At 40.6% G+C, this 16471-nt stretch overlaps 1 protein-coding gene across 1 annotated transcript in view; it reads right to left on the minus strand.

Annotated features, from left to right (window-relative positions):
* The window catches only part of fhit (fragile histidine triad diadenosine triphosphatase), a 212454-nt gene that overhangs the window by 25592 nt on the left and 170391 nt on the right, over window positions 1-16471 (minus strand). Inside the window, exon 6 of the mRNA XM_079483745.1 lies at window positions 12178-12246. Coding sequence (XP_079339871.1) covers window positions 12178-12246 — 69 coding nt within the window. The remainder of the gene's footprint in view (window positions 1-12177; window positions 12247-16471) is intronic.

Raw genomic sequence — 16471 nt, forward strand, 5'->3', positions numbered from 1 at the left:
CAAAAACACTTTACTTCACGCAATGTAAAATATATTACAGTCACTATATCAAACCATGTAATATATTTAAAAATACATTGGTAATATATTGCAATATTTTTAAACAACAAATATATTAAAACATTTTTCATATATTTAAAAAAAATATATATATATAAGCATCCAATAAATTACTGGCTTACCCATCCAGACTAACTAGTGTTGTGAATTGTGAGGGGAGAACCCAATTGCAGGCAGACACGGCGAAACAGGGTACGGAAACACTCAGGGAAGGTTAACGAGGAAACGAGATGGCGGGAAACACTGACGAGACACGAGAAAGCACATGGCTTTCTCACACAAAACCTAAGGCTATGCCATGACTCCGCTGCAAGACCAAAAATAAACATGACATGATAGCGGAATCATGACATAAGCCCCCCCTTAAATGAACACCTCCAGGTGTTCATCAAGGGGTAGACTAACAAGACAAGACAGACTGGGAACACGACAATACAAGGCAAAACAAAGAAAACAATATCAGGGGCAAACAAGCAAGCAAAATCACAGGGTTGGGGTGAGACAATAAAAATAATAAACATGGGAGGGGGGGTGGGGGAACAACAAAGTTCACGGGAGGGTGTCCAAGAGGGTAGGGATAGGGTGGGACAGTCCTAGTTCCCGGGGGCGCTCGCGAGCGTGGAATCCCCGGGGACTTGATGGGAGAAGTCCTCGGGGGAACTGTTCTTGTTCCCGGCTTGAAGGCCGGCTGAGCCGCAGGCTGGAAGGCCGGCTGAGCCGCCGGCTGGAAGGCCGGCAGGGCAGGACTGGGTGCAGGACTTGACGCCGGCTGGAAGGCCGGCAGGGCAGGACTGGGTGCAGGACTTGACGCCGGCTGGAAGGCCGGCAGGGCAGGACTGGGTGCAGGACTTGACGCCGGCTGGAAGGCCGGCAGGGCAGGACTGGGTGCAGGACTTGACGCCGGCTGGAAGGCCGGCAGGGCAGGACTGGGTGCAGGACTTGACGCCGGCTGGAAGGCCGGCAGGGCAGGACTGGGTGCAGGACTTGACGCCGGCTGGAAGGCCGGCAGGGCAGGACTGGGTGCAGGACTTGACGCCGGCTGGAAGGCCGGCAGGGCAGGACTGGGTGCAGGACTTGACGCCGGCTGGAAGGCCGGCAGGGCAGGACTGGGTGCAGGACTTGACGCCGGCTGGAAGGCCGGCAGGGCAGGACTGGGTGCAGGACTTGACGCCGGCTGGAAGGCCGGCAGGGCAGGACTGGGTGCAGGACTTGACGCTGGAGTGGACGCCTGGGCCGGACTTGGGACCACCGGACTTGGGACCACCGGACTTGGGACCACCGGACTTGGGACCACCGGACTTGGGACCACCGGACTCGGGACCACCGGACTCGGGACCACCGGACTCGGGACCACCGGACTCGGGACCACCGGACTCGGGACCACCGGACTCGGGACCACCGGACTTGACGGGACCACCGGACTTGACGGGACCACCGGACTTGACGGGACCACCGGACTTGACGGGACCACCGGACTTGACGGGACCACCGGACTTGACGGGACCTCAGGAGGCCCGCTGGACGATCGGGCCCTCCTGCTCGTATGGCGCCCCCCCAAAAAATATTTGGGCTGAGTCCCGGTCTCCTCCTCTGGCTGGAGCTTCGGCTTGGACATTACGCCCCTCCTCGGCTTCTTCTTCGACCGGCTCACGGTGGGTGTAGCCGGTTGTGGAGAAGCGGTGGGGAGCATGACTAGCTCCATGCTGGAGGAGTCGAAGGGTGCAGAGGGCGAGGAGAGGCCCACAGCCCCGATTCGCAGGGTACGGCCCTCGGGGATGGCGGCCAGCGGGGAGATCGGTTGGGGTGAGACCCCGGACTCAGAGCGAGCATTGACGTACCGCCACAGGTCGTCGAGTTCCGGAGGTCCCAATGACCTCATCTCCGCCCGCGAAAGTGGGTCCCTCAGACCGGCATTAAAGAGCACCGCCAGCTCCTCTTCTCCCATGTCCACATCAACTGCGACATCCAGGAATCTCCCAAAATAGTCCTGCAGGTTTGAGTTCCCTTGCTGGATGCCGCAGAGTAGACGAGGCTTCCGGGATCGTGCCGAGGTCATAGCTGCCTGCTGGGTTCAGTTCTGGCTGGTTCGTTCTGTTGTGAATTGTGAGGGGAGAACCCAATTGCAGGCAGACACGGCGAAACAGGGTACGGAAACACTCAGGGAAGGTTAACGAGGAAACGAGATGGCGGGAAACACTGACGAGACACGAGAAAGCACATGGCTTTCTCACACAAAACCTAAGGCTATGCCATGACTCCGCTGCAAGACCAAAAATAAACATGACATGATAGCGGAATCATGACAAACTAGCTTAACTAGGTTTTTATTTTCTTCAAACATAAATAGATAACAGTTCACCAGCATTAACAGAACAAAACAAGTAGAATATTCCTTTAAAAGGATCTATTATGAATTAATAATGTTCCTAAGTAAACTGTTCACTCATACTGTACCTGAGAATTCCAATCTTACCATTTAAACTAATGTTTGCAGTAAGGTCATAGGTCACCCCTGCTGAACCCATGCCAGACATACACTTAACTGACATTAACTTGCAAACACACATGCAGTCGTGTTTAAATATTCATAATTAACACATTTCAATGGCCAATGAACTGCAGTTTGCCACAGTGCATTCAGATACATAAATGTTAAATTTACTCAATGGCCTATTCCACACGCTCCTCTATTGAAACAAAATCCATTCAGCAGTCACCGATTATAGGCATCATCAAAATAAGATTACAGCAAAACATGCTCAAACACTTTTGAACGTCAATATGTCTGGGTCAGTCCATGAAAAAAAGATTTCACTGTCCCCAGTATGTGTGAACACGTGTAGTCCAGACACACAGATACATACAGATGACATGTTTACATTGAATGCATTGTAGTCTGAATACAGTGAAAGCATCTGCTGCCAGATGCGTAAATGTAATGTAATGCGAACATTGACTTCATCAATGAAAGCTGACAACTTTTGTTAGTGTGTGTGTTATTATGTATTGTATTTTCATATACAAAAATTCTGCAACTTAGCATGTTGATGTTTGATATATTTCCTAATATGCGTCAACCCTGTTAGTCATACAGTATATTCCCTGAGTACAGTTCTGTATGTCGAAAACCTTAAAGCAACATGAGCTTTTTAAAACAGAACATGCATCTATTTTGAGAAACAACCCGTCCGCGTTCTTCACAGAGTTGGCAAATGGAAGACTCGCAGAGATTTAAGAAAAAAGTCACAACTACACGGGGCAAAGATCAAAGTCAGAAAGCTGTAGAAAAAGAACATGAATGCTAAAATCAATATATAGGACTTAGCTCTGATGCTAGACTCTACAACATGACAGATTCCTGAGCAGAACCATTTACAAGAACGTTTTGTTTGTTTCTTCTCCCGGTTGGAAGGATGACAAAAAAAAGCAAAAGGGCAAATATTACAGCAGACAAACCATTATGGATATTGAGTGTATCTGTGTTTCATTTATCTGGGAAGCACTGCGGCGGACAGCTCAAATACCAAAGAGGTCATTTTTCAAGGTTGAAGGTTTTAAAAGAAAAGTTTGCGGTAGAGAAAGTCAAGACTAGCTAGTTAGTTACTAATAGCCTGTGTTCGACTGTGCACTGTTCTCTATTCTCTTAGATGAACACCTGGCACTGAGAGAGAAAGAGCTGAGGAAAGAAGACTGACGCCATCTGTGTGATTACCTATGAATAAAATTCATCCTGTAATATAAATGTCTATTTGCTACTGAAATAGAATTGAGTCTCGGAAATAACTTTCTCTGAATATCATTTTTCATGCTTTGCTCTCTTTACTAGTGTTTGAAAACAACTGTATCGTCCCGGCTGACTCTTTCTTACAAAAGCAACTTACAAGAAAGTACATTTATTTTGGAAGAAGCAATTACCAGAGCTAACGCTTGCTTTTATATTAGCAGCGTCGTGAAAAATAACCTCACTGTATATTTGGTGATTATTTTTCTCTACATTTAAGGACTCGAACAGAGAGGGCAGGAAATGATGAGGAAAATATAGGAAGTAAATTCGGGATAAGATGAATGTGAAAAGATTTACTGATTTTCTGTGTGTAAGCAACAAAACATTTTAAACAGTCAAAAATATGTTACCATTTCAATAAGTATTTTGCCAAAAAAATTATTGACTAACAACTGAAATATCATTTAAATAAACTATGTAAAAATCAGGATTGCAAAGTCTAAAAGTTTCCCATAAAATTGGGGTACTTTTTAAATCCATAAGTTAGAGGTAGACGGATTTTGTTCATTTTGTGTCAATTACACGGTAAGATAAACTTGACGAAAACACACAGTGTTTATGATTACTACTATAATTTGTGTGTAATGCGTAAAAACATCAGGGTTGCCAAGTCCGCGGTTTTCCGACAACATTGAGCTACTCGGTTAAGTTAGTAGTTTATAGTGTCATATTTAAGTATCTCACATCTTAGTAAACATAACTAGTAAACATAACTTCACTTGTTCAATCATGTGCATATAACTCAAATTTGCAACACAGCATTTAGATATAAAACATTTAGATCACAACCAGACAGATCAAATCATGAGGGCATTTTCCTTGCATAGTCAGAAAAAAACACATACACAGCTCAAAAACACAAAGCGTCAGGTCGCTAAAGCAATCTCTGTCTACACCCTGTTACGCTCAGCAGTACAACAGCTATACGGGGGTAAAATATGAAGCCGACCGCCGGCTCCATTGTTTATCATTCTCAAGAGGAGCTGTGCGGCTACGTTTCTGGTTGTTCATCTTTATCAAAACTATTAGTGGAGACTTATACACTTGTCTAGAGGAAGGGGGTAAAAAATGACGAATCTTGGCCCTCTGATAAAAATGTTAACTAGGTGAGTGTCAGAGAGATGGATTGGGTCCTGTCACACCGAGCAGAAACATGAGAACGCGTTGATATTTCTCATTACGTTGCTTACTCCCCATCTTTGTTTTGCCGCCGAATTGTTGGCAAGGAGGAAGGAGGGCCTGCCTATAAATCACGCCCCAAATAACAACCGAGCCGCCCACGTCCCCTCCCGCCACCGTCGAGAATATGTTCGCCTGCTCCCTGTACCATCGTACTTTGCGAGGAGGAGCCATCGATTAGGATCTAATGAACAAAGCTATCAGACGACATCAGGGTAGAGAAAAGAGAAAGCAAGGAAGTACGAGATGGCTGGTTTTCAAAGTCGCACGGCGGATCGGCGAAGATCTCTCAGCAAATGTGAGAAGCATGGGGACTGATTCATTAATTGTGTAGGCAGATAACGAAAAGAAGAGGAAAATCGGAAAGATATAGGACAATAAGAGAGATTAATAAGTGAGACCTATTCTATGATGAGACATTATGTGCAGGAGTGTTTTTTAACCGGATACAAAAACCAATCACTGATATCACATGTAGACTGTGACCGTGTGTTCCACACGGCTAACATCCATTTAATTCAAATAAATCAGTTCAATTCATGAACATAAACATGTTGTGCTACATTTGTTTATTTTGAACACTTTTCGTTTTTGGTCATACTAAATTTCTCCGATAGCCGATTATTCAGAGTGATATTTGCCGATACCGATTGCAAAGATTACATTCATATTTCTTAAATCTCTGAATGTTATTAATTCATTTAATGACTATTAATATTGAACATCAAATTAGTGATGTTTCTTGACGTTTTCTATATACGCAGCACAAATCCATAGCATTTCCATGCCCTCTTTTGATTGACAGGATATATCGGCCCTGATCATCAGAATAGTGTATAGATTCACCATGAGCCTATAGAAAATCGATTATAATGTGTGAAGATTCAAGCCGCCTGAGATGTTAACTGAATCGCAATACGTGTTTTGAATCGCAGGGGGCGCTGTGATTACTGCGAACTTAAACGTGGACATGCTGATATTTCTTAAAGGAGCTGTATGTAATAATTTCACTGTATTAAATCAGAACGATTCCTTAATATGTTCGTAGATATTTAAGAAACATGCTAAGTTCATTTATTCATTTTACGTTGCAAACTTTATAATTATTCATAATTATTATTTACTATTACTTATATATATTTACTAATATTAACTACTATATTATTTGACACGGTTATTAAAACGACACAGTAAATGCGATCTCAGGAGGACTCAACCTCTGAAACAAGCTGCTGATTGAGTTATGTTTGCAAACAACAAAACCACTGCAAGCATATAAACTTCAGATAAGATAAACTTGCAGTGTAAGAGTCGCTACTTTCCATTACACTCCTGTAAGTGTCCTGTGAGCGTCGAGTCTGAGGAGGAGCGGGGCGGGGAAAACCCTCGCCCATATTTTCCTTTTGGACTGCGATACCAAGCTCAACCGCTAGTTGTCAATGTTACGTACGGCTCCTTTAAATGTAAAAAAAAGGATTTGAAAAATATGTTTTAAAATTGCAGTCTAGTTTCGATATTTGACCTAAAATATATTTTTTATTTACAAAGCAATGTGCAGCATTTGAGAAATAATTCAAAGACAGTTGTTCGTTTAAAATTTGTCCCATATCATTTTGTAAAAATAATATACGTATATCATGAAATATGTATACGTATCATGAATCACATCGTGAGCTGAGTGAATCTTTATATCCCTTACGGATGGTGTGAAATGTGCTTTTATCGACTGATACTGATTATTGGCAGATATGTTGATGCATTTTTTGTTCACACCAGCTGTAACAACTACAATGGATTCTATATCATAAATATTTATCTTGTGTGGTGTAAAAATCGTGTAAACCAATAAAAAATCTTGATAATGGTGTTAAAAAAGTTAAAACTGGCCCATCTTGCATAAGGAGTAGACTTTTGAGGTCATGCATTCAAAATGCGATCACATTTTTGGGACTTTTGCTTTTCAATTAAAATGTATTTTATTTACTCATCCTGGATGCACCATTTGAGGTCTTCAGTTGCCACAATTGCAGAACCCAATAAAGGACCTCTAGTCCCCTTTGTTCTAGTGATGCGAAACACACTAAAAGTTTTTGCTTTATGTGACGCAGCTTCATTTATTTCATCATCAGATTCTTTTTCCATCTAGAGCCTGAGAATTAAAATAATGAAGATTCAATTTAGATTTCTCCGAGCAGAATATAACTGACACGGTCGTCTCATCCCAGCACCATCTTTAGCATTGCTCCACTGTCAGATTGGCAGGAGTGTGATTATATTTCTCTGTCTTTTTAATATCTCCTCATTAAGAAGCCCTGAGTGCTCTTTCTGTCCCTGAACAATGCCGATCTCCTCTTGACAGCAAAGCCATTAAAAGTAAGTAGCTTAAAAAAACTTTCATGCCAGAGTTCGTTTCATAACTGCACGGACAAGATGGCCGTCTCTTCACCATCAATGCAAAGCAACTTCCTGTTCATGAGATTTGATTTTTCATTTTCATGCGTTGGCCGCCCCTCCAAAACAATTTTATCTAGAAAATAAATTTTTTGTATTCAATCTTGCAATGATACAAAGGCGAGTAAATGAGCCTTTACGGGAAAAAAAGTTTGAAAGGTTCTATTTCAAGTGATAAACAGCGACGCTTCTGCTTCTCTTCAAATGATTAAAAAAGGTCAGAACACTCATTTTTTAAAATCACTGACCTTTATGGAGAGGATGGAGTTGGCAAGATTAGAAAGTGCATCATGGAACCAGAAACCATTCTAGTAGCTTCTTTCTTTCTCTGTGAGTACAGTGGCATCTTTTAACACACCATTTAGCAAATGCTTGTATAATAATGGGGATGAGAAACAAAGAATGGCAAAATTCTGCATTACTTCAGAGCAGAAGCAGACGTCGGATTCAATACTTCTAAAGCAGCGATGGGGTTTGATGAAACTTGACTTATTAAGTTGTCCAAATGGACAATACAATGCTTTCCACTGCCATTAATGTCTGCTGATGAGAATATTTAAAAGAAGAATAAAAAGAATATCTGCGAAAGAGAGAAAGGGGTATAACGCAGCAATGCACACAGATATGATACGCAGTGACAGACTTGAGACACTGTAAAGGAAAGTGGAAACGGCAGCAGGTACATGAGACTGAGAAGCTGCACAAGAGCTCTGCTGAAGACCGTATCTGTCTCGCAGGTGCTGTCAGGCTGTTCGTGACCGCGCCGCAGGAGTTTACTGTTGCATGTCACGTCGTCTCAATAAAGTGACAAACGCAAACACACACTGGAATGCCATTGTTATCCATATGATGCCCACTTGGCTTGTGTGTGATGCAACTTTTGCTTTCGGCACACTCCGAGATTTGCATGTGAAAACGGATTAAATGCAATAAAGGGGTGCATTTGCACAGACCAATAAATACATTACCACAAAAATTACAATTTCAAATATAATGTTATGAAACTACTGTGTTTATAATAATTCCATATTTGATTATGAAATATTAAAAAATATATACTGTATATACTCATGTGAACAGATAAAGTTTAGGGTTGCATTGTGCATTTTATTTGCTGAAATGAATCAGATTTCTCAGTTTTCATTGTTAGAAAAATCAGTTTGTTCATGTAAAAGCTACTGTACACAGTTATAAAACAGCTGAGCTACTGTTACACTACTGAACATCATTCTTTCAGTTAGTTACTCTTCACCACTGATTCATTTAGCTTTTATCTAAAGTAACTTTTAAATGAGGAACGCTACAAGTAATTCATCCTAAGGGACTTTACCATACGGACGAGGATGTGTAATAATGCTCTTTATCAGCACAGTAAGCTGGTGCTTTGGGGACAAGATTTAATCATGTTTGGTCTGCTTTTGCAGCGTATTGTACAGTATGATAAAGCAACAGGATTCCCTAAATATGGTTAATTAATAAATGCACAAAGCCCAAATGATTCGGGGATGTGCAATTGAAAATGTTTACCGCCCAATGGCTGTTAATATCCTCTTTGAACATTATAGAGCGTTTCATCGACCCCCAGTTAACTTCAAGTCTGTGTTTGGCTAGTGTCTAATGATATAACTATGTATATTTTATTTAATTCACGCTAATATTAAAGTTTGTGCAGTTTGTAACAATTTTGCAGTAACATATCCCAAAACCACTAGGCAAGTGAAATATATTTTGTTCAGATGAGTACTTACAATATCTGAAAAGTTTCCAACTACTTGTAAATCATGAGAAAATCGCCATTCCAAACAGTGACACAGGGCTGCGCAGTCGGCGGTCAATGGCGTTATATCCATGTTACCCTATGATACCGCCTTTACTGACGTAGAAACTGCATGACAACTGCGGAAATAATGTTTAGCGTCTAGAAAGCCACTAGCTTGTTTCGAGTAGTCACTTATTTATAGACCGCAAGTATACGCAATATTTATAAAACTTTATTACTTTACCTCGTCGGCTAATATGATTTCTCGTTCCCCGTCTGATTGATGGCCATCAGCGGTGGAGTTGAAGACAACAAACCCCATCATTTCACGCTCCTTCACAGCGTCATCAAGTTACGCCATTGTTGTTTTTTTGATCGTGCGCCTTCTAGCGGCGTTTTTTACAAACTGTAGCTTTAATGTGTATCATTACTTGACTGTATAATAATTGTATTAAATAAATTATTTGTTGAATTTGTTTGTGTGTTCATTTGTATTAATTAAACAATTTGTTGAATGGGTCCTGTAGTTCTGTCGCATTTATAGAAAAGGTATGGTACATTGAAATCTAGCGGTCGAACTCGGTATCGCAGTCGAAATAAAAAAAACTGGAGAGACAAGTTTAGCCAAGTAACGCTTCTATCAAGTAACGCTTCTACTTGGCTAATTATTCAGAGATAATCTACAGGAACTCTATTGTTTGTGAATGTAGTACCAGAAGTTCATTTGGGGTCACAAAAGTGCGCATGCGCAGTAATGTTCGCTTATGTTGTTGAGATGAAACCATCTATACAACGTTCTCAAAGTGAACGAGAGACGCTAGCATATTCGGACAAATAATTGCAAGGATTTTACAGTAGTTACAGTAGATTATTTATTACTGTAGAGGAATTATTATTTCCTTCATCTTAAATAAAACGTTGTAACAGTATAAAACGTTACCTGTGTTTTTTATTTTCTATTTTCCTCTGGCTGGTGAATAAAAATGAGTAGTTGGGTTTAACGTAATGCCACTACAAGCCGCTTGAGGGCACTAGTGCAAGAGGGCTACCATATATAAACCTGGAAACACCCATGAACAAGGCAGTTCAGTTTGGTAGAAGGAAACCGCATGGTTAACTCTTATGCTACCTGCTAGCTGTTGGAAGTCCATTTCTGAGAACTCTTAGAGTTTGTGCTCAGAATGCAGTAAGTTTGGAGGATCTACTATACATCTCTGAGAAACGAGAGGTAGGGATCTGGGGGTTACCACACTGTAGCCATTGACTAACTTCACCTCACCTTCATTTGGATTATTGGAGTATATCATTGCGTCGTTCTCAAATAACCTTGACTGGTCATTGACGTTAAGTTTCCTTTATTATTTTGTCACAGCAACTCAAAGATAAAGACTGTTTGTTACAGTATATTGGTTTATTGTTGGAGGAATTATATAGTATGCACTTGTTGAATAAAAAAGGAATATTTGTTGAATGAAGTAGTTTTATTTTCTCAGTACTAGTTTAATTTCTGTCAAACCTCCTCAGTGTAACACCTAAATAGAAAAGGGGATGTTACAACGTGTGTAGACTGATATCTTTCTGATGTCTGGACATATAAATAGATGCTTCAATATATTTGTAAGAAATACATTCCTTACAATAAGATACTGTAATCAGAATGTTACTGTGTAATTAATGTGTTTAATAGAGTATATTATCAATACTGTTAAATAAACCGATAATAATGAACTGTGATGCTGTTAAATAAATAAATATTTTGATCATTACGATAATAACCTCAATACCAAAGTGCTATGGAACCATAAGTATAATTATAAAGATGTGTTCTTGTGTTTCTTCTGACTTATACCTTTGACCTGCACCGTAAAATACAAATAGTACGATTTTATATTTATTATTTATTTTATTAAAATTGTACTTTAGAAAGGTGTGCTTAAAAACTCGACAAAAAATAAATTTACTTTAAAAACATGCACAAATGTACACAAAAAAATTCCTCCATAAAAAAGTCATATAGTTGTTTTTACAGTGTATACTGTAAAAATCCACCCTCGAATCTACAGTGCAAGAAAATAACGCAGCATGTGTGTTTCTTTTTAATATCACATACAAGAAAACCTGAAACGTAACATTATGACCCTTCATACGAGCACAACACTCACACTCCTGCCACTAACAATTACTACAAAGCGAACTCGACGTTAGAAAGCCCGTTTCAGTGAGATGTTATAACCCTGTCTCCACCTAAATAGGCTTTATGAGCACGTAAATGCATCTAGTTTAGCTTATAAAACATTTAACAGTCTAAATAAATGGCCAACGATTATTTATAGGAAGGCAAAAACAGCTCGGAGGAAAAACTCCCTCATTTGCTGTGCAGCACAGAGGAAATATAAATGGAAAAATTCCAGAATAACCCTCACGACCAAATGCAAATTAAAAACAAGCTTATTTATAATGCGTTGGTCGACCACTGGTGACGAGACCCTTCATTTTTCTCCAAGCACTTTTGGGAATTAGAAAGGCAAAGCTGTTAATAAACAGGCTGAGAGGAATATTCATATAAACTGACTTTGCTGATATTCAGCCTGGCATTACAAAGTACATATTTTAATTGGATATAAAATGTCACACGTAAAGAAACGGGAAATAAAACATATTCCCAGCATGATATATCATTTACTTTGAAAAGTTCAGATAGATAATTAAACCATGAAAGTGTAGTGTATGTCACAAAACACAAACATTTTGTAATGGCTTTCAAACCTGCATTCCTTTTTTAGGAGTACTTTGGCAGAATATTTTATGAGGCTTGGTAAATGATGACATCATCTTTATTTATGGGTGAACTACCCCTTTAAGAACACATCGACAGATACCTGCAATGACGTCTCGACAGCACCAAGCCTCGTGAACCGTAACGTGTACGGCATGTAACCCTCACCTCATCGTAGATGCTGTCGTTCCTCTCGAAGTCTCCGGTCTTCCTCGGCAGCACGTGGACGTGGACATGCTGTAATTACAAGAAAACCAGGAGAGAAACGTTTAATGGAAAGCTGGTTCACTCAGTAAAGCCGAGTTCACAGGCAGAGAAAGTGAGGCAGGTACGCTTCACCACCCTCCACATCACTTCCTTCATTACAACACAATCGTCTGGCAGCTTGAGCTGTTTTCCACGACAGCTTTCCCACATCAGGAAATTGTTACTGTAAATTCCACTAAGCGTGCATCTGTAAACCTGAAAGACTTTTAAAACTTAAATTGACTTTGTCAGATGTCCTCTGCAAATTCCCTCCGCAATATGCTGTCACAAACTTGGCCATCTGCACGGTTAGTTTGTGAAATTGTGCTTTCCTCGGGTGCACATTAGCCACGTAATTCCAGTCCCAGCAGAACAGAAAATTACGCATCGTGTGTACAGTGCATTTTTAATCCTAGTTTTTGTTTGTTCTTCGGGGATGGATTATGTATCATGTAGGTCACACGTGGACGGTTCTGTGACTTTCCACCTTTTGATTCCTGTCAGAGCAGTTTGTGTGAAGATGATAAAAATGCACCTGTTCCACTGCTCACTTCATTCCTCTTCTCTCCTGTTCTGGTTATTATGCATTATTTAAAACAATCGTCCTTAAAATGCAGTTCAAATATGCAGTTCAGGGATGGAGAGAGAGGTATAGGTCGAGATTTGTATCATGATTTATATTTCGGTTAGTTTATATTTGAGTTCATAAGTTCATATGCTTCCGTTCGTTTGCTTTCATTCATTCATTTTCTTCCGCTTATCCGGGGCCGGGTCGCTGGGGGCAGCAGTCTAAGCAGAGATGCCCAGACATCCCTCACCCTAGACACTTCCTCAAGCTCTTCCGGGGGGACACCGAGGCGTTCCTAGGCCAGCCGGGAGACATAGTCCCACCAGCGTGTCCTAGGTCTTCCCCGGGGTCTCCTCCCGGTAGGACGGGCCCGGAGCACCTTCCTGGGAAGGCGTCCAGTAGGCATCCGTAACAGATGCCCAAGCCACCTCAGCTGACCCCTCTCGATGTGGAGGAGCAGCGGCTCTACTCCGAGCTCCTCCCGCGTGCTGTTTGTGTCCGGCATCTTTTAGCACTGGCACCGCGCCATCTATCAGTTTCAAACCATATCCAAATCCAACGCTATATCCCCCGTTTATGTAACATTCATTTCTTACTTTATCTATTCAACAGGACAATGCATATTAACAACAGTACACCTGTAACATGTCAGAGTTAGCCAATGGCTAATTTTAATTTGTAGTCCTGTCTGCCAGTTGTACATTGGCACCCTAAGGAAAGTCCAATTTTAAAATTTTGCATATAGATACGGCTATATTGGTCTGCTACAGCATAGCTACAGTATACAAGAATTGTGAAAATGTAAAATCTTGTAACTTATAAAAAACAGCATAATTATACGTACAAGCATTAGCGTCCTATAGCATGCAACTGTATAGAAACATTTGTTAGATGGATATAAAGATATAATTAGCAGGATCTTACAATAATACAGTAATTATGATTAACAAAAACAAAAAGACACACATTCATAACTGTTACACAAGCGGGTAACAACAAAACTTCAATGTTGTGTCTGATTACTAATAAGCCAACGTTTCAGATGTGATGGAAAAATGCTATATGTATTCATATCTCTGATTGATGACCGAATGGTGTTCCACTCCTGAGAAGCCCTAACGCAGTGTCTCACCCAAATGCAGTGAACAAACAAACACAGCTGAACTTCCGTCAGCCGAGTAAAGCAGCATTCATGAGCGTGCACTTTCTGACGCTCGCAGGATGACGTGTGGGCGTGCTTTTCTGAGAGAATCGTCCAATAAGGGACCAAGAACCCTTGTTACGAAACGGGAATCAATGTTCGGAAAAACACATTCCGAAACCTGTATGAACCCTGGCTGACCGAATCGAGCACAGAAATACTGCTTCATACGTCCAACTCGTTCTATGACAAGTAGACCTTGTTAAGCCAGCACGTTTCACAGTGTAAAGTCTGAATGCATGATATAGCATGTTACCTCCCCTTTAAAAGATACCGCTATCAACAAATTGCTCTTTTAGGTATTACAAATAAGGTAAGTCATGTTGAGACACATTCATTTCAAAACTTTAAAAAAATATAACAATGAAAGTTTAACATTATTTGGGATGTTTGTTTTGTTTCATTTCAAAGTTAAAATAAAACGCAAAAAAGTCCCTGTCACCATCATCACCAACAGTTTTGTGTCTGATCATTCACTGTCATTGTAACAAAGCTCTTTCTATAAAAGGACATGATTTTTTATGTGGATAGGACACGTACAAACTTAAATATAAAAAGTGAATGTGAGAAGAGAGGGGTTCTGACATCCCAACCACATCACATGACATCTTAATGCTTTTGGTGTCACCTTGAAGTCACAAACTTTGAGCGTATGATAAGCCAGGCTCTGATTGCTTTGTCCAATCACCAAGAGCATATCTTTAGCATAACATAAATCACAACCCGGGACAAACAAACAAATATAATCACCTATCTTTCAAACCGTCAGGCATTAGAAGGTTTTCACACTGTGTTGAACCCTACCAGGGTATAATAACCTAATTACCATGCTTTTTAATTCATTTTTCATTATGCTGTTGCGATAAACAGCTCAGGCTTGGTGAATAAGTATTTATAAATGTTACAAACAAGATAACATGTTTGGAGGCATCTGCTTTGTTGCAATGTGTTTTCCATTTAATGAGTTCATTTGCATAATGTCTGCATTATTAAATTTGCCTACCTTGAGAAAAGTACAAAAACACACACGCATACACGAGAGCGCCATTTCATCAAGAAGACTTTTTACCGGGGGTGCTTAGTATGGAGAAGGAAAGCTCGGCAGACTGGAGCAAGTGGCAAAGGGCCACCGACTGAACGGTGCAGAAAATTGGACGGATAAAAATGGGTGATTTTAAGAGCAATCTGACAAGGTGCGGTGAAATACGAGCGAGACTTTGGGGTCAGAGTCTGACATTCATTGTTGCAAATATGACATGATATAGACCATGGATTACCTTGTAAAGGATTTTACTTCCCTTGTTTTATATTAAGTATCCAAGCATTAAAATGTAAAGTTCTGCACAGGAAAATGCTCTGTTTTATTTCAGGGACTATATTTTCTGTTTTCTACGCATTTGCGTAGTAATAATAATGTTTTAATGGAAATATGTGAACATGGTTGTTGCAAAAATGCTCTTAAAATAGTCACAAATAACTTTCATTCACACCGGGAGGGATTTTGTCCAACAATCCCCTTAAACAGTATCTCTACACTATAACGGTTGTATTGTCTATTGTACTGTATCTCATTGCTTAAAGATGAAGTAACACACACAGTTTCTGCCAACTCATATTCATCTTGAGTACTTATACAGTAGAACTTCGTATCTTCGAATAGTATTTAGTTTGATCAAATTTACAAGAGAGATACAGCTGTACAATTATTTCTGGAAAAAGACGAAGGCCCAAAGTGCAAGGGGGCAGCACTACAAGCACAAAAAATCATAGCTTTGATAAGTTTGTGTTGTTTACATTAAGCACATACACGCAGATTGCCAACAAAACACAGACATATGACTTAGTTTGACCTACCCTGGTGAAACCAAACCAACGCTGCAGGGGGGGCCGTGAACAATCGCACTGAAGTTCGGACCGCAGCAAACAAGCCCAATCTGAAAGCACCCTTACTCACGCTGGCTGGTTGAAGTGGGTGTTCCCTTTCACACCCTGGATGACGGGTGGGCATGCTTTTCGGGGGGAATCGTCCAATAAGGGACTGAGAACCCTAGTTACGAAAAGGGAATCCGTTTCAGAAAAAAAGACTTTCTGAAACCTGTATGAAACCTGGCGGAGAGAATCGAGGACAGAAATACTACGTCATATGTCCAACTTATTTTTGGACCATGTCAAGCTTGAGAAGCCATCACGTTTAACAGTGTGAAGAAGTCAGAATGCATGAAATAGCTTGTTACCTCCGCTTAAATTGCAATTAAACATTCTCTGTTCTTCTGAAATCCAGCATAAGTATTATGATGATGGCTAAAAGCTGAACAGCCTATAATCACTGAGTTAAGTGGTACTTAAATCTGCTTTTAATCAACTTTTGTCGAGGGCGTAAATCCACTCAGCAGCTGATCAAGTTGTTATTTTACATTTCAACCAACCGAGTAAACTTGAAACACGTT

Source organism: Barbatula barbatula (genome assembly GCF_947034865.1).
Source record: "Barbatula barbatula genome assembly, chromosome: 20".
NCBI classification, from domain to species: Eukaryota; Metazoa; Chordata; class Actinopteri; order Cypriniformes; family Nemacheilidae; genus Barbatula; species Barbatula barbatula.